The sequence below is a fragment of the Dryobates pubescens genome, chromosome 33, assembly GCF_014839835.1.
Source record: "Dryobates pubescens isolate bDryPub1 chromosome 33, bDryPub1.pri, whole genome shotgun sequence".
Taxonomy (NCBI): Eukaryota; Metazoa; Chordata; class Aves; order Piciformes; family Picidae; genus Dryobates; species Dryobates pubescens.
This window is the reverse complement of record NC_071644.1, coordinates 3,073,147-3,091,443: the sequence shown is the minus strand read 5'-3', so window position 1 is coordinate 3,091,443 and position 18,297 is coordinate 3,073,147. Positions and strand designations below refer to the sequence as shown.

The 18,297-nt window shown below is 59.0% G+C and overlaps 1 protein-coding gene across 1 annotated transcript in view; it reads left to right on the top strand.

Moving 5' to 3' along the window:
- The window catches only part of CAPZB (capping actin protein of muscle Z-line subunit beta), a 69,114-nt gene that overhangs the window by 33,331 nt on the left and 17,486 nt on the right, over positions 1-18,297 (top strand). The window contains exons 3-4 of the mRNA XM_054175876.1: positions 1,432-1,553; positions 6,940-7,053. Of these exons, the coding sequence (XP_054031851.1) occupies positions 1,432-1,553; positions 6,940-7,053 (236 nt within the window). The remainder of the gene's footprint in view (positions 1-1,431; positions 1,554-6,939; positions 7,054-18,297) is intronic.

Below are 18,297 nucleotides of genomic sequence, written 5' to 3'. Positions count from 1 at the left end.
CTGGGAAGAATTTCTTCCTCACCTCCAGTCTAAGCCCTGGCACAGCTTGAGACTGTGTCCTCTTGTTCTGGTGCTGGGTGCCTGGGAGAAGAGACCAACCCCCAGCTGGCTGCAACCTCCCTTCAGGGAGTTGGAGAGAGCAAGGAGGTCTCCCCTGAGCCTCCTCTGCTCCAGGCTAAGCAACCCCAGCTCCCTCAGCCTCTCCTCCCAGGGCTGTGCTCCAGACCCCTCCCCAGCTTCCTTGGGCAACCTGTTCCAGTGCCTCCCCACCCTCACTGGGAAGAATTTCTTCCTCATCTCCAGTCCATCAGCAGGGCCTCCACCAGCTCCAGAGCAAGCAGCCATGGGATGGAAGCTGCTTGATGTGGCTGTGCTTCAAACTAAAGCTGCCCAGGGAGGTGGTGGAGTCCCCATCCCTGGAGGTGTTTAGGAAGAGCCTGGCTGAGGCACTTGGTGCCATGGTTTGGTTGATCAGATGGTGCTGGCTGAGAGGTTGGACTGGATGATCTCCAAGGTCTTTTCCAACCTAGTTTATTCCCTTCTCCCCCTGCTCCCCTTCTCCCCCTGCTCCCCTTCTCCCCCTGCTCCCCTTCTCCCCCTGCTCCCCTCCTCCCCCTGCTCCCCTCCTCCCCCTGCTCCCCTCCTCCCCCTGCTCCCCTCCTCCCCCTGCTCCCCTCCTCCCCCTGCTCCCCTCCTCCCCCTGCTCCCCTCCTCCCCCTGCTCCCCTCCTCCCCCTGCTCCCCTTCTCCCCCTGCTCCCCTTCTCCCCCTGCCCCCCCTCTCCAGGCTGCAAACCATCCTCATCCCAGCCCATCAAAGCCCTGTGCCACGCTGCACCTGAGCTTGCTGTCCCTCTCCACGTGCAGTGCAGGGAGAGAGCTGGGATGACCAACCCATTCCAAGCTGCCTGGGTAGGAGCAGTGTCTGATTTAGTCAGCCTCCAGGCACAGGCAGGTTGTTATTAGCCAGCATGGTAATGTTTGGCCAGCTGCCTGGAAACTCTCCTGAGCCCTTACCAGAGTGGGAGCTCGTGGAGCAGAAGCAGCAGGGGCTGTGATGTGTGGCTGGGCTTTGCTTTTAGCAGCTCCCTCCTTGCCACTCCACTGGAAGTGTTTACCTTCAGTCACCAGTCCTCCCCAGCCACTTTGCTGGCAGTCCTTGGCAAGGAGCTAAGGTAGAGGCTGCAGAGAGGGAAGTGTGCTGGACCACACCAGGGGCTGGGTGATGAAATGTGCAGTTCCTAGGAGGTGGGAGCCCAGGGCTGTGGTGGAGCTGCAGTGGTGGTTGTTGTCTTTAAAGGGTTGCTGCCTTTGGGACAGATGTGGGCTGTTAATAACAGACTCTGATCTTAGGGATGCCAACCTCTGTGTCAGCCTTCATGTGTTTACCCTCTTCTCCCTCCCTGGTTTTTGTTCCCCTCCAACCCCCCCAGGTCCCAAGCCTCTGTGAAGATCTCCTCTCCTCTGTTGATCAGCCCCTGAAGATTGCACGAGACAAGGTCGTAGGCAAAGACTATCTATTGTGTGACTACAACAGAGATGGAGACTCCTACAGGTGAGTTCCACCCAGCAGCTTGAAGGGTTAACTTGGAGAGCTGTGCTCCACTACTGCAGTCCCCTCTCCCCACCACTCACAGATTGCTTCACTGTAGCTTCAATAGGATAGAATGAACCAGCTTGGAAAGGACCTTGGAGATCATCCAGCCCAACCTCTCACCCAGCACCATCTGATCAGCCAAACCAAGGCACCAAGGGCCTCATCCAGGCTCTTCCTAAACATCTCCAGGGATGGGGACTCCACCACCTCCCTGGGCAGCACATTCCCATGGCCAATCTCTCTTGCTGGGAAGAACTTCTTCCTAACATCCAGCCTGAACCTCCCCTGGCACAGCTTGAGACTGTGTCCTCTTGTTCTGGTGCTGGGTGCCTGGGAGGAGAGACCAACCCCCAGCTGGCTCCAACCTCCCTTCAGGGAGTTGTGGACAACAAGAAGGTCTCCTCAGGTTGGAAGATGACCCTCAAAGGGCATCTTGTCCAACCCCCCTGCAAGCAGCAGGGGCAGCTCCAGCTAGAGCAGGCTGCCCAGGGCCAGATCAAGTCTGACCTTGGATGGCTTCAGGGCTGGGGTCTCAACTACCTCCCTGGGCAGCCTGTTCCACACCCTCATGGTGCAGAACTTCATAGTGTCCCAGTATCAGTCAGGGTTGGAAGGGACCACATCTAGTTCCAACCCCCCTGCCATGGGCTTTGTTCCTTACATCCCATCTAAATCTGCTCTCCTCTCATTTCAAACCATTTCCTCTCATCCTATCACTCCCAGCCCTTGCCAAAAGTCCCTCCCCAGCTCCCCTGGAGCCCCCTTCAGGTAGTGGAAGGCTGCTCTAAGGTTGCTCCTCCTCTTCTCCAGGCTCAACCACCTCAGTTCCCTCAGCTGCTCCTCACCAGCCCTGTTCTCCACACCCTTCACCACCCTCATTGCCCTTCCCTGGGCACACTCCAGCCCCTCCATGTCCTTCTTGGAGTGCAGGGCTCCAAAACTGCCCCCAGACCTGCATTAGCAACTATACCTACATTTAATCCAGACCTAAAGTAGCAGCTTAAAAAGGTTTTCTACCTCCTGCCCTCCACCAGAGGCACTCCCACAGCTCCATCCTCTGGGGTCAGATGCTGCATTTCCCCTGGGTATTCCAGGAGCTGCTTTCTCCCTCAAGCTGGGGGATGTGCCTTGCCAGCCCCCTTGCATCTGCTGCTGCCTTGAGCACCTCTCACCAGGGGCAGAGCCAAAGGCAATGGGGCAGAGGCAATGTGCAGAGGCCCTTGCCAAGCAGAACTGTGCCACACTGGCTCCTAGCACCCCTCCACCTTTCCTCAGTGCCTTTCCTCAGGGTGAGTTTCCTGCTTGCCTCTGAAATGTGCTCTTTCCTCCTCAAAAGATGCTTAACTAGTTGCAAGGAAGCAGGATTTGGGGGGGTGTTATTATTCTGATCACTTTGAGGCTTTCTTCAGTTATGGGGGTCCCAGAGCAGGCATTTCATTTGCTTCCCCTGCAAACAGGCATGAGGTATTAATTGTTGGCATGAAAGAATGCTCTGGCTGTGGAGGCTTTGGAGCCAGGCATTCTGAAGTGATTCTTCCTTCTGGAATTGATTGGGCTCAGCCCTGCCTGGTGGAGGGAAATTCCTTCCCTCAGCACAAAGCACAAAAGCCTTTGAAAGCCAAGCAAGGCTAACATGTGGATGTGTTAATCCCATTCTGTGCTCAGGCACTGGCATTCATACCTCATAAACTCTCCAGCTGGGAGTGGGGGGGAAGTGGCTCTTGCACTAATTTAATCAATTAGGCCAAAAATCTAGGAGGAGGTTTCTGGGCTCTTAAAAAGCTGGTTGGTATTTTCCACAGTGATTCTGGTTTGCTGGGGGGGGTTTTTTTCCCCCACCCCCTTCAGAGCCACATGCTCCATCAGGAGTCCCAAGGAGTACCAATTCCCCCTGCCTGCAACCTGCCCCAGCCCCAGTGGCTGCACCCCTCAAACCCAGCACCACTCCTCCTCTGATTAGCACAGCTTGCTGATTGCATTGCTCTTGGAATCATGGAACCAGTAAGGTTGGGCAAGAGCTCAGAGCTCAGCAAGTCCAAGCTGGCACCCAGCACCTCCTGACAGCTAAACCATGGCTCCAAGGGCCACATCCAGTCCCATCTTGAACACCTCCAGGGATGGGGACTCCACCACCTCCCTGTGCAGCATATTCCCATGGCCAATCTCTCTTGCTGGGAAGAACTTTCTCCTCACCTCCAGCCTAAACCTCCCCTGGCACAGCTTGAGACTGTGGCCTCTTGTTCTGGTGCTGACTGCCTGGGAGAAGAGAGCAACCCTCTCTTGGCTACGACCTCCCTTCAGGGAGTTGCAGAGAGCAAGAAGGTCTCCCCTGAGCCTCCTCTTCTGCAGGCTAAGCAACCCCAGCTCCCTCAGCCTCTCCTCCCAGGGCTGTGCTCCAGACCCCTCCCCAGCTTTCTTGCCCTTCTCTGGACACCTTCAAGTCTCTCAATGTCCTTCCTGACCTGAGGAGCCCAGAACTGGACACAGGACTGAAGGTGGATGTGGCACTTGGTGCCATGGTTTAGTCATGAGGTCTGTGGTGCCAGGTTGGACTTGATGCTGTTTGAGGTCTCTTCCAACCTTGGTGATTCTGTGTGGCCTCAGCAGTGCTGAGCACAGGGCACAATGAATTCCCTGCTCCTGCTGGCCACACTCTTCCTGCTGCAGGCCAGGATGCCCTTGGCCTTCTTGGGCACACTGCTGGCTCCTGTTCAGCTGCTGTCCACCACTGCCCCCAGGTCCCTTTCTGCCTGGCTGCTCTCAGCCACTCTGCCCCCAGCCTGCAGCACTGCCTGGGGTTGTTATCACCAAAGTGCAGCACCCAGCTGCACCCAAAGGCTTCAAAGCATGCTGCAGACAACTGGGCCTGGTGCTTCTGCAGCAGGAAAGGTGGAGCTCCACAGTCAGACTTCCCTGCTGGGAATCCAAGTTGAGAGGGTGGTGTGGGTGGTGGGATTGGCTTGACAAGTGTACTGGGAATGAGCTTGGGAAAAGCTGCTGTAGGTTGTTCAGGTGGTAACTCTACCAGTGTCAGAGAGTCAGGGGATTGTTTGGGTTGGAGAAGGCCTCTGAGGTCAGCAACCCAACCCCCCCAGGGCCACCAAAGCATGGCCCCAGGTGCCATGGCCACAGGTTTCCTGAGCACCTCCAGGGCTGGGGACTCCACCACCTCCCTGGGCAGCCTGTGCCAAGCCCTGACCACTCTGGCAGCAAAGAAATTGTTCCTCATGCCCAACCTAAACCTCCCCTGGTGCAATTTGAAGCCATTTCCTCTTGTCCTGTCTCTTGTCCCTTGGGAGAAGAGACCAAGCCCCACCTGGCTCCAACCTCCTTCCAGGGACTTGTAGAGAGCCTGAAGAGCTCTCCTCAGCCTCCTGCTCTCCAGGCTGAACACCCCCAGCTCCCTCAGCCTATCCTCACAGCAGAGCTGCCTTGAATCATCTTTGTGGTCTCCTCTGTGTCCTTCTTGTGGTGGTGACAGCAGACCTGGAGGCAGGATCAGAGGTGGGGGCTCAGCAGAGCAGAGTCAAGGGGCAGAATCCCTCCGCTCTTTACCCTCACCTTCCAAGATCCATCTGGATCTGTTCCTCTGTGCCTTGCCCTGGGTGATCCTGCTGTGGCAGAGGGCTTGATGGCCTCCAGGGCTGCCTTCCAGCCCTCTGTGAGCTCTTTGATCTCAGAGGGTCATTAGCCAAAGGAGCACTTGCTGTAGCTGTTGGCTTTCTCCAGAGCAACCCAGCCTTAAGCAGCTGCTTCCCCATGAGAGCCACCAGCTGAAACCCATTGCCCAGGGTTGGGGGGGGGGGGGGGGGGGAGAAGTGCCATAATGATTTAGCTCCTCCTGCTGCCTCACCTGTGGAGCCAGAGGTGGCAGGGAGGAGGGAAGTGTTGGGCAAGCACAAGGGCAGAGGGGAGCAGAGCCTGCTCTTTGTGCTTGGCAGGTGCTAGGTGCCTGGGTGAGAGGCGGGGAACACGTGGCTCCGCAGGCCCAGGCGTATGGGCTGCATTAAGAGGTGGTGGGAGCAGGCTGGGGGTGGTTGGAAGTGAGGAGGGCAAGGGGTGGAGGCACCTCCTTGAAGGCAGCAGTTTGATGTGTGGAGGTTGGTGATGCCCAGGGGGGAAATGAAAAGGAAAACTGCAGACTTGTGAAGGTCTCCAGCAGGTGGGCAAAGGCTCTTCCGGCATCTGCTCACACCACAGCTTTCATTAAGGGCACACCTCTGGGAGTCACAGCGAGCCCTGCAGCCTTCCCAACCCTGCTGAGCCCTCCCCAGCTCTTCAGAGGGCCTTCCTGGTGTGTGTGCCCCTGAAAGCAGAGCCTCTCTTCGAAGCAGGAGGGTGGAGGAGTGGCTTGGGCTCTACTCTGAGCCAGCAGCGTGCAGGCTGGAGCGCTGTCAGCTCCCCAGGCAGCCCCCCCTGCTCTTTGTGTTTGCAGGAAGAGAAGTGGGAAGTACCTGGGGGGGGCCCTGCTGAGGCCTCCTTCTTGAGCATCAGGGGATTGTTAGGGCTGGGAAAAGGCCTCCAAGCTCATCCAGCCCAAGCATCAAGCCCAGCCCCACCGTGGCCACCGAACCGTGGCCCCAGGGGCCGTGGCCACACATGGCTTGAAACCCCCTCCAGGGCTGGGGACCCCAGCACCAACCTGGGCAGCCTGTGCCAAGCCCTGACCACTCTTGCAGCAAAGAAATTGTTCCTCATGCCCAACCTAACCCCCTTCTGGTGCAGTTTGAAGCCATTTCCCCTTGTGCTGTCTCTTGTCCCTTGGGAGCAGAGACCAAGCCCCACCTGGCTTTCAGGCCATTGCCTCTTATCACAGAACCTTAAGGCTTGGAGGGGAGCTCTAGAAGCCCTTGAGTCTAACCCCCCCAGCAAAGCCAGGACCCCTTAGGGCAGGTCCCACAGGAGCACATGCAGGCAGGTTTCTAAGATCTCTAGAGAAGGAGGCCCCACAACCCTTGGGAGAAGAGCCCAACCCCCACCTGCCTCCAACCCTCCTTTCAGGGAGCTGTTGAGAGCCACAAGGGTCTCCCCTCAGCCTCCTTTCCCCAGGCTCAACACCCCCAGTCCCTCACCTGCTCCTCACCAGGTCTGTTCTGCAGGCCCTAAGGAGGAGGAGCCAGGCTGGCTGTGCAGCAGCAGTGTCCCCCAGGTGCTGGGGGGGCTCAGTGTCCCCTTCCTGGCGGGGTTCGAACTGCTTCTGTTGGGGGCGGCGGGGGGGAGATTCTTACAGGCAAACAGCTCTGGGCACCTTGTGGTGTTGGGGAGCTGAGCCCCTGTGGCTCAGGTCAGAGCCACCCCTCTCCCCCCTTCTGCCTGACTGTCTGTTCCCTTGTGCCTTTGGCAGGTCACCGTGGAGCAACAAGTACGACCCTCCCCTGGAAGACGGTGCCATGCCATCCGCTCGCCTGCGCAAGCTGGAGGTGGAAGCCAACAATGCCTTTGACCAGTACAGAGACTTGTATGTCAGCTCTGCCTGCAGAGCCCCCTGCTCTCCTCCTTCCCTTCTCCCCTGCCCACCAGGGAGCCTGAAAGGGGCTCCCCAGCTGCCTCTGGGAGGGACGGAGGAGCGTAGAATGGTCTGGGTGGGAAGGGGGTCTCCAAAGGTCAGAGATTCAGGGAGGTTGGGAAAGAGCTCAGCAAGTGCACCCAGCACCTCCTGGCAGCTAACCCATGGCTCCAAGGGCCACAGCCAAGCCCCTCCTGAACACCTCCAGGGATGGGGACTCCACCACCTCCCTGGGCAGCACATTCCAGTGGCCAACAACTCTCTTGCTGGGAAGAACTTTCTCCTCACCTCCAGCCTGAACCTCCTCTGGCACAGCTTAAGACTGTGTCCTCTTGTTCTGGGGCTGGGTGCCTGCCTGGCAGAAGAGCCCAACCCCCACATGGCTGCAACCTCCCTTCAGGGAGTTGCAGAGAGCAAGAAGGTCTCCCCTGAGCCTCCTCTTCTCCAGGCTAAGCAACCCCAGCTCCCTCAGCCTCTCCTCCCAGGGCTGTGCTCCAGACCCCTCCCCAGCTTTCTTGCCCTTCTCTGGACCCCTTCCAGCAGCTCAACCTCTTTCCTGACCTGAGGAGCCCAGAACTGGACACAGGACTCCAGGTGTGGCCTCAGCAGTGCTGAGCACAGGGCACAAGGACTTCCCTGCTCCTGCTGGCCACACTCTTCCTGCTGCAGGCCAGGATGCCCTTGGCCTTCTTGCCCCCCTGGGCACACTGCTGGCTCATGTTCATTCAGGTCATTCAGTCCAACCTCCTCTGCAGTCAGCAGGGACATCCCCAGCTAGATCAGGTTGCCCAGAGCCCTCTTGAGCCCCACCTTGAATATTTCCAGGGATGGAACCCCAACCACCTCCTTGGGCAACCTGTTCCAGTGTTCCACCACCCTCATGGTGCCAAACTTGTTCCTCACAGCCAATCTCAATCTGCTCTGCTCCAGTTTGAAGCCACTGCCCCTGGTCCTGTCCCTGCAAACAGTCTCTCTGCAGCCTTCCTGTAGGTCCCCTTCAGGTACTGCCAGGCTGCTATTAGGTCTCCCCAGAGCCTCCTCTTCTCCAGGCTGAACACCCCCAGCTCCCTCAGCCTGTCCTTGTAGGAGAGCTGCTCCAACCCCCTGAGCATTCCCATGGCCTCCTCTGGGCCTGCTCCCTCAGGTCCATGTCCTTCCTCTACACTGAGGGCTCCAGCCCTGGGTGCAGTGCTCCAGGTGAGGTCTCAGCAGAGCAGAGCAGAGGAGGCAGGGTGGCAGCCCCTGTCTGCTGCTGGGGGGAGGACCTGCTGTGATCTCTCCACATGGGAACAGGCTCAGCTTTGTCAGGCAGAGGCTGAGGTGCCTCCTGCACACATCAGTGGTGTCTTTGTCCTGAGGTGACCTCATGTGCTCTTTGATCTTGACTGACTTCAGCCTTAAACCATCAGCTTTATCCATCCCCTCAAGAGAGCTCTGAAAAGACCTGTGGAGGGAGCAGCAGCCTGTAGGTCTTGCAGTGAAATGGAAGTCATAGTGGAGGGAGATGCAGCAGCTGGAGGGGGCTGAGGTCCAGCTCTCAGTGCTGGATCTGCTCTGGCAGTCATGGTTGCTGCTGGGTGGTGGGAGGTGTGCAACAGGTTGAGCTTCCAGGCCCTGAGCTCACTTTGGAGGCAGTGTTGTTGGCATCACAGAATTGCTTTGATGGCCAAAGGCCTTCAAGCTCATCCAGCCCAACCACTCTGTAACCCTGCCAAGGCTGGGGCTAAGCCATGGCCCTCAGCACCACAGCTCTGGGGCTCTTAAACCCCTCCAGGGATGGGGACTCCACCACCTCCCTGGGCAGCCTGGGCCAGGCTTGGAGAAGCCTTTCAGGGAAGAAGTTTCTTCTCCTGTCCAACCTAAACCTGCCCTGGGGCAGCTTGAGGCCATTTCCTCTTGTCCTGTCTCTTGTTCCTTGGGAGGAGAGACCAACCCTCAGTTAGTAGCTTGGGTTTCCAGCCTTGCTGGGCCAGGCTGCTGGAGCCAGTGCTTGCAGGCAGCAGCCAGTGCTTGCAGGCAGCAGCCAGTGCTTGCAGGCAGCAGCCAGTGCTTGCAGGCAGCAGCCAGTGCTTGCAAGCAGTGCTTGCAGGCAGCAGCCAGTGCTTGCAGGCAGTGCTTGCAGGCAGTGCTTGCAGGCAGTGCTTGCAGGCAGCAGCCAGTGCTTGCAGGCAGTGCTTGCAGGCAGTGCTTGCAGCCAGTGCTTGCAGGCAGCAGCCAGTGCTTGCAGGCAGTGCTTGCAGGCAGTGCTTGCAGGCAGCAGCCAGTGCTTGCAGCCAGTGCTTGCAGCCAGTGCTTGCAGCCAGTGCTTGCAGGCAGCAGCCAGTGCTTGCAGCCAGTGCTTGCAGCCAGTGCTTGCAGGCAGCAGCCAGTGCTTGCAGGCAGTGCTTGCAGGCAGTGCTTGCAGGCAGCAGCCAGTGCTTGCAGGCAGCAGCCAGTGCTTGCAGCCAGTGCTTGCAGCCAGTGCTTGCAGGCAGCAGCCAGTGCTTGCAGGCAGTGCTTGCAGGCAGTGCTTGCAGGCAGTGCTTGCAGGCAGCAGCCAGTGCTTGCAGGCAGCAGCCAGGATGGACAGGCAGCAGCCAGGATGGACAGGCAGCAGCCAGTGCTTGCAGGCAGTGCTTGCAGGCAGCAGCCAGTGCTTGCAGGCAGCCTGTCACAGGAGGGTGTTGTGTGTCCCTAACACCTTGGAAGCTCTTGGCTGGGAGGTGTTGCTCTGCATGCTCTTCCCAGCTCTGAAGCCCACCCTGCTCCCCCCAGCAGGCAGTGGAAGTGGAGCATTCTTCTTTCCTCCACCAGACATCCTCACAAGTGCTGCCTCTTTCTGCTCCCACTCAGCACATGCTCCAAGCCTCCTCTGGCTCCTCTCCCTCTTGCCTGTGCCCACAGCCCATGAAGCTACCTCCCAGGGTTCAGCTCAGGCACCTCCCATGGCTTCAGCTGGGTTCACTTTGTGTCACTCCCCTTTGGCCCACACACTCTTCCCTTCTAGCTTTCCCTCTGAGTCAGGTGTGGTGAGCAGCCACCCACCTCCAGTGAGTCACCAAGCATGTAGCTGCCACTTCCCAAGGGACTGGCACCTGCCTGGGTGGGGGTTTGGAGCTCCTTGGGCATTTGCCAGCAAGGCCTCAGCCATGCAGCTCCACTCCCTGCTGATGAGTCTGAGAGTGAAGTTCTGTGACCAGCAGTGAGAGGCTGCAGTGTGAAAGCCTCTTGGGGAAGGGCTCAGGTTGGAAGGGACCTTACAGCTAACCATCTTCAACACCCCACCCTGGGCAGGGACACTTCTCAGCTGGACTTTGGGTGCTCAGGGCCTCATCCAGCCTGGCCTTGAACACCCCCAGGGAGGAGGCAGCCACAGCCTCCCTGGGCAACCCCTTCCAGTGTCTCATCCCCCTCACTGTGAAGAGTTTCTTCCTCATCTCACACACAGAATCACCAAGGTTGGAGGTCTCCAGTCTCAGTCTCCCCTCCTGAAGCATCAATCCATTCCTTCTCATTCCATCACTCCCAGCCCCTGTCAAAAGTCCCTCCCCAGCTCTCCTGCAGCCCCTTCAGGTCCTGGGAGGCTGCTCTAAGGTCTCCCTGGAGCCTTCTCTTCTCCAGGCTGAACAGCTCCAACTCTCTCAGCCTGTCCCTGTAGGGGAGGTTCTCCAGCCCTCTGATCTCATTCATGGCCTGCTCTGGACCCTGCCAGACTCTCACCACCCTCATACTGAAGAGCTTCTTCCTCAGCTCCACTCTAACTCTGGATGCAAACCCTTCCCCCTTGCCCTGTCTCCAGACACCCTCAGGAAAAGTCTCTCTGCAGCCTTCCTGCAGGATCCCTTCAGCTGCTGGCAGGCAGCTCTGAGGTCCCCCTGGAGCCTTCTCCTCTGCAGGCTGCACAGCCCCAGCTCCCTCAGCCTGTGCTCACAGCAGAGCTGCTCCAGCCCTTGGAGCATCCTTGTGGCCTCCTCTGGACCCTCTCCAACAGCTCTGTGCCCTTCTGCTGGAGGCACCAAGAGCTGGAGGCAGTGCTGCAGGTGGGGCCTCAGCAGAGCAGAGGGGCAGAATCCCCTCCCTGTCCTGCTCCTCTCACTCTTCTGATGCAGCCCAGGACTTGGTTGCCTCCTGGGCTGCCAGTGCCCATTGCTGGCTCATGGGGAGGTGGTGGTTTGCCCCCCACCCCCTCCCAATCCATTCCCTCTCATTCTCTGCCAACTTTGATGTCTCTCTGGGTTCCAAAAGGCCTTAGAGGAGGTTCAGATCCCCTCTTTCCCTGCTCCTTGGCTATCCTGTACCCAAATGGATGTCACTTTCCCCCAGCACAGCTGTTTCATGTTGCTCTCCTGCTGCCAGGTCGAGCTCAGCCCCTTGCCTGAAGCTAATGCCCTGGCCTGGGTGTTTTTTTGTTCAGGAGGTTTATTATTCCCAGATGGAAGCCTTAATATCTTCCACCACTCAGTTAGGGCCTGGCCTCCCCCCTCCACTCCCTCCCAACCTGGTGAAGAGCATTGCCTCCAACACATGGTTGTAATTTCTTGCCCTTTGCTTGAGTGGGTGTGCAAGTGATTGAAATCAAAGAGGCACCAGGAGCAGGGCATCTGCTTCAGGCTCTCTCCTGGAGCTTGCTGTGTGCCCTTGCTCTGGGGGTTGGAGATACTCAGTGCTTTCAATTAAGGGATCCAATGGCTCTTTGTTGTCTGGAAGGAATCAGTCCTGAAGGGATTCAAATAGGACCTCCCCAGGGGAAGGATCAGAGGGAGGGCAGGAAGGGAGCCAAAGAGATCACCCAGTCCAACCCCCCCCCCCCGCCAGAGCAGGAGCAGGGAACCCAGCACAGGGCACACAGGAACACATCCAGATGGGGCTGGGAAGGCTCCAGAGGAGGAGACTCCACAACCTCTCTGGGCAGCCTGCTCCAGGGCTCTGGGAGCCTCCCAGGGAAGAAGTTGCTCCTCATGGGGAGGTGGAACCTGCTGTGCTGGAGCTTCCATCCATTGCCCCTTGTCCTACCCCAGGGTGCAGCTGAGCAGAGCCTGTCCCTGCGCCCTCCCTCCTGCCCCCCAGCCCTCAGCTATTGATAAGCATTTATCAGATCCCCTCTCAGTCTTCTCCTCTCCAGACCAGACAGCCCCAGGTCCCTCAGCCTCTCAGCACCTCTGAGGCTGAGGCTGAGCTGAATGTTTCTCCAAACCAGAGGAGTTTGGGTGACTTTGGCCTGGGTTAGGAGCTGGCATAGATTGAGAAAGCTGTTCCTTACCTCCTTGGGTCTCAGATTAAGTTGGATTTAGTGGGGCTTTGGACTTGGAGCCATAGAATCCACCAGGCTGGAAAAGAGCTCAGAGCTCAGCAAGTCCAAGCTGGCACCCAGCTCCTCCTGACAGCTAAGCCATGGCTCCAAGGGCCACATCCAAGCCCCTCCTGAACACCTCCAGGGATGGGGACTCCACCACCTCCCTGGGCAGCACATCCCAATGGCCAATTCCTGTTTCTGGGAAGAACTTCTTCCTAACATCCAGCCTCAACCTCCCCTGGCACAGCTTTAGGCTGTGGCCTCTTGTTCTGGTTGCCTGGGAGAAGAGCCCAACCCCCAGCTGGCTCCAAGCTCCCTTCAGGGAGTTGCAGAGAGCAAGAAGGTCTCCCCTGAGCCTCCTCTTCTGCAGGCTAAGCAACCCCAGCTCCCTCAGCCTCTCCTCCCAGGGCTGTGCTCCAGACCCCTCCCCAGCTCTGTTGCCCTTCTCTGGACACCTTCCAGAAGCTCAACATCTTTCCTGACCTGAGGAGCCCAGAACTGGGCACAGGACTCCAGGTGTGGCCTGAGCAGTGCTGAGCACAGGGCAGGATGAGCTCCCTGCTCCTGCTGGCCACACTCTTCCTGATGCTTGCTGTGGTTTGCAGAGTGAGGGCCCTGCAGATTGTCTCCAGCTGCATTTGTTGTGCATCCCAGCACTAAGGCAACCTGACTTTGCCTCTCCCTGCTGGCTGGGGCTTTGCACAACAGGGTGTGACATCAGGGTTGTGTCATCTGTGAGCTCCTTGCCTCAGGCTTAGGCTGATAAGGCCAAGATGAGGGCTCAGAAGGGAAGCCTGAGCTGCCAAGATGCTGCTGGAGCCTTCAAACACAGCCAGCAATGTTTACTCTGACAGCTAAACAGTTTCCCTGGGACAGCAGAGCAGGGCTCGGCTCCCTTCCTTCACTCACCCACAGGCAGCTCAGAACTCAAACCAGAGTCAAGGCTGAAGCTGTGAGTTCACATTACACAGATTGGAGCAGACAAGAGGAGCAAACCCTTGAGGAACAAGTTCTGTACTGGGTCCTGTTCTGGAGCCTCTGTGCCAGGAAGGCTCTGGAGGGGCTGGAAGGTGTCCAGAGAAGGGCCACGAGGAGGAGCAGAGGGCTGGAGCTGCTCTGCTGTGAGCACAGCCTGAGAGAGTTGGGGTTGTGCAGGCTGGAGAGGAGAAGGCTCCCAGGAGACCTCATTGTGGCCTTCCAGGATCTGCAGGGGGCTGCAAGAAAGCTGGGGAGGGACTTTTGAGGGTGTCAGGGAGGGATAGGACTGGGGGGGATGGAGCAAAACTAGAAGTGGGGAGATTGAGATTGGCTGTGAGGAAGAAGTTGTTCCCCAGGAGGGTGGTGAGAGCCTGGCACAGGCTGCCCAGGGAGGTGGTGGAAGCCTCCTGCCTGGAGGTGTTTGCAGCCAGGCTGGAGGTGGCTGTGAGCAACCTGCTGTGGTGTGAGGTGTCCCTGCCCATGGCAGGGGGGTTGGAGCTGGCTGAGCCTTGAGCTCCCTTCCAGCCCTGCCCATTCTGTGGAACCTCAGCCTGGTGCTGTGCTGGGGCAGCTAAATCAGCTGCTTTTCACCTCCTGCTTTGTTTGGTCTTTCCCTCCCTGGGTGCTTGAGCTTGGAGCAGCCCTGTGCAGGCTGCAGCCTTACCCTCTGCACTTCAGACTGCCAGCAGAGGAGGAGGTTTCCCCTTGGGTGCTCCACAGTTCTCTGTGATTACATAAAAGCTGAGGGGGGAGGCTGGGTGTAGGAGGTCAGCTCTGATGGTGCAGCACTCTCCTCAAGCACCACTCTCTGAAGGGCTTGGATCCTGACAGGCTGGCAGACTGGAGTGAGGCTGCAAGCCAGAGAGCAGCATCCCAGGCTGCCTGGGCTTGGGAGGGACCTTCAAAGCTCATCCAGTCCAACCCCCTGCAGCCAGCAGGGACATCCCCAACTACAGCAGCCCCAAAGAACCTGACCTGGGATGGTTCCAGCCATGGGGCAGCTCCCAGCTCTCTGGGCAGCCTGGGCCAGGCTCTCACCACCCTCAGGGGCAAACATTTCTCCCTTGTGTCTAAATCTCCCTCTTTGAGTTCCAAACCATCCCCCCTTGTCCTGTCCCAACAGGCCCTGCTCAGAACTCTGTCCCCTGCTTGCTGATCTCCCCTTGAAGCACTGCAAGGCCTCCAGAAGGTCTCCCTGGAGCCTTCTCCAGGCTGCACAACCCCAACTCTCCCAGCCTGGCCTCCCAGCAGAGGGCTTCCAGCCCTGCCAGCACTGCTGTGGCCTCCTCTGGCCCTGCTCCATCAGGGCTGTGCTGAGGGCTCCAGAGCTGCCCCAGCCCTGCAGAGGGACAGAATCCCCTCCCTGCCCCTGCTGCCCACAGTCTGTTGTGCTCAGTGCTCATGGCAGGGCTGCTCTCTGTGCCCAGGTGGCTGTGCCTGCAGAGCTGTGCCTGCAGAGCTGTGCCTGCTGTGGCCTCCTCTGGCCCTGCTCCATCAGGTCTGTGCTGTGCTGAGGGCTCCAGAGCTGCCCCAGCCCTGCAGAGGGACAGAATCCCCTCCCTGCCCCTGCTGCCCACAGTCTGTTGTGCTCAGGGCTCATGGCAGGGCTGCTCTCTGTGCCCAGGTGGCTGTGCCTGCAGAGCTGTGCCTGGTGCTCAGTGCTGGGGGCCTGAAGGCAGCAGAAGGGCATAACAAAGAGCAGCCCTCTTGTAGTGCATCTGAGCAGTGCCAGCCTGGAGGAGAGAGCTGTGCCAGCTGGGAGCTGCAGCCTGGGCAGACTTTGGCAGGCTTCATCCACACCACAGGAGGCTTCTGCTGCTGGCTTGGGGTTCTTTTCTCTTCCCCCCCTCCTTCCTACCCAACCTGGCAGAGCCTAAACCGTGTCAGGCTGCTGGAGGCTGGGGCTGGCTGTGCAGGGAGCCTGGGCCAGGGCATGGCCTGGAGATTTGTGAGCAGTCAGCACTTCCTGGTGGTTAATGAAGCAGCCCCTGGCTGGGCCATGCCACAGAGTGCCTCCTTGTCCTGCTTGTGAGGTGCCTGATGGAACTGTTGCCAGGTGACTTCTCAGAAGGGATTTGCTCACTGGCTTCCTTCTGCCAAGAGCAAGGGGGTGGCAGGGGGGGTGGAAATCATCGTGCAGAGCATGAAAGGATGGAAGGTGGCAGAGTGGGAGGCTCTGGGGGGGGGTGCAGCCTTCAGGACCCCATGGTTTGGGTGCAGTTTGCCTTGCCTGGGGGGGGAGGTTCTTTGCACTCCACAACCCTGGAGTCATCCCCCCTCCAACTCCATGGTCCAGATGTGTGCTTTGAAGTGCAGCTGGCACTGGAGCTGCACATGCCTAAGTGCTTTGGAATGTCTGCTGCAGGGCCCTGTGCACCTGTGTGTGCTGGGAGCAGTTCCTGGAAATACCTGTGTGGAGGCCAGGCACAGCCTGGGCTGGGCTCAGCAGCTGGGGGGGGGGATGGGGGAGGGGGAAACCTGCTCCCTGGGCACACACACATCTCCCCAGCTTGCTCTGCAGGCTGCTGCTCTGCTCCTGGGAGCAAAGCAGGAGGGGGAGAGGAGTTGTCAGGGAGCTGTGCTCAGGCCAGGGGCAGGGTAGGGTAGGGTAGGGTGGGATGGGATAGGATAGGGTAGGATAAGGTAGGATGGGATAAGATAAGGTAGGATGGGGTAGGATAGGATAGGATGGGATGGGATGGGATGGGATGGGATAGGATAGGATAGGATGGGATGGGATGGGATGGGATGGGATAGGATAAGGTAGGATGGGATAGGATAGGGTAGGATAGGATTAACCAGGTTGGAAAAGACCCTTTGAGATCACCAAGTCCAACCTCTCACCCAACACCCTCTGATCAACTCAACCATGGCACCAAGTGCCTCAGCCAGGCTCTTCCTAAACACCTCCAGGGATGGGGACTCCACCACCTCCCTGGGCAGCACATTCCCATGGCCAATCTCTCTTGCTGGGAAGAACTTCTCCTGATATCCATCCTGGACCTCCCCTGGCACAGCTTGAGACTGTGTCCTCTTGTTCTGGCTGCCTGGGAGAAGAGACCAACCCCCATCTGGCTCCAAGCTCCCTTCAGGGAGTTGCAGAGAGCAAGAAGGTCTCCCCTGAGCCTCCTCTTCTGCAGGCTAAGCAACCCCAGCTCCCTCAGCCTCTCCTCCCAGGGCTGTGCTCCAGACCCCTCCCCAGTGTCAGCTCCTGGGGAGTTCCTGCTGTCCAGCAGAGAGCAGGCTTGGGAGCCTCCCTGGGAGAGAGCTGGCTGGAGACACAGGCAGTGAAATTGTGGAGGGGCACAGAACTGTTAGTGTTGGACAAGGCCTCAGAGGTCATTGAGGCCAACCAGCAACCCAGCCCCACCATGGCCTCTAAACCCTGGCCCCAGGGCCACAGGGATGGAGACTCCACCACCTCCCTGGGCAGCCTGGGCCAGGGTCTCTCCACCCTCATGGTGGGGAGACCTCAAGCTAAATCTGCCCCTGCTCCAGTTTCAAACCACTGCCCCTGGTCCTCCCCCCACAGCCCCTTCTGAGCAGTCCCTCCCCAGCCTGCCTGGAGCTCCCCTGCAGATACTGAAAGGCAGCTCTGAGGTCCCCCTGGAGCCTTCTCCTCTGCAGCTGGCCAAGCCCAGCCCTTTCAGCCTGGCCTCACAGGAGAGGTGCTCCAAGCCTCTGCTCATCCTGGGGGCCCTGCTGATGACAGCAGTGCACAGTGCCTTGGCACAGCTCTCACCAAGCTCTTCCCCTCTGCCTGCTCCCTGCCATTTCCAACCAGCACAGGGAGAGCCACAGAGCTAGCAAGGAAGTGGCAAGTGCCCAGCAGCCCCAAAACACTGCTCAGGGGGCTGAGCAGGGGGAGATGCTCTCTGCCATGAGGGAGCAGTGCAGCCCTGCAGTGCTCAGTGGGAGATGCTCTCCCCCATGAGGGAGCAGTGCAGCCCTGCAGTGCTCAGTGGGAGATGCTCTCTGCCCATGAGGGAGCAGTGCAGCCCTGCAGTGCTCAGTGGGAGATGCTCTCTGCCATGAGGGAGCAGTGCAGCCCTGCAGTGCTCAGTGGGAGATGCTCTCCCCCATGAGGGAGCAGTGCAGCCCTGCAGTGATCAGGGGGAGATGCTCTCTGCCCATGAGGGAGCAGTGCAGCCCTGCAGTGCTCAGTGGGAGATGCTCTCTGCCATGAGGGAGCAGTGCAGCCCTGCAGTGCTCAGTGGGAGATGCTCTCCCCCATGAGGGAGCAGTGCAGCCCTGCAGTGATCAGAGGGAGATGCTCTCTGCCATGAGGGAGCAGTGCAGCCCTGCAGTGCTCAGTGGGAGATGCTCTCTGCCATGAGGGAGCAGTGCAGCCCTGCAGTGCTCAGTGGGAGATGCTCTCTGCCATGAGGGAGCAGTGCAGCCCTGCAGTGATCAGTGGGAGATGCTCTCCCCCATGAGGGAGCAGTGCAGCCCTGCAGTGCTCAGTGGGAGATGCTCTCTGCCATGAGGGAGCAGTGCAGCCCTGCAGTGCTCAGTGGGAGATGCTCTCTGCCATGAGGGAGCAGTGCAGCCCTGCAGTGCTCAGTGGGAGATGCTCTCTGCCATGAGGGAGCAGTGCAGCCCTGCAGTGCTCAGTGGGAGATGCTCTCCCCCATGAGGGAGCAGTGCAGCCCTGCAGTGCTCAGTGGGAGATGCTCTCCCCCATGAGGGAGCAGTGCAGCCCTGCAGTGCTCAGTGGGAGATGCTCTCCCCCATGAGGGAGCAGTGCAGCCCTGCAGTGCTCAGTGGGAGATGCTCTCTGCCATGAGGGAGCAGTGCAGCCCTGCAGTGATCAGTGGGAGATGCTCTCTGCCATGAGGGAGCAGTGCAGCCCTGCAGTGCTCAGTGGGAGATGCTCTCCCCCATGAGGGAGCAGTGCAGCCCTGCAGTGCTCAGTGGGAGATGCTCTCTGCCCATGAGGGAGCAGT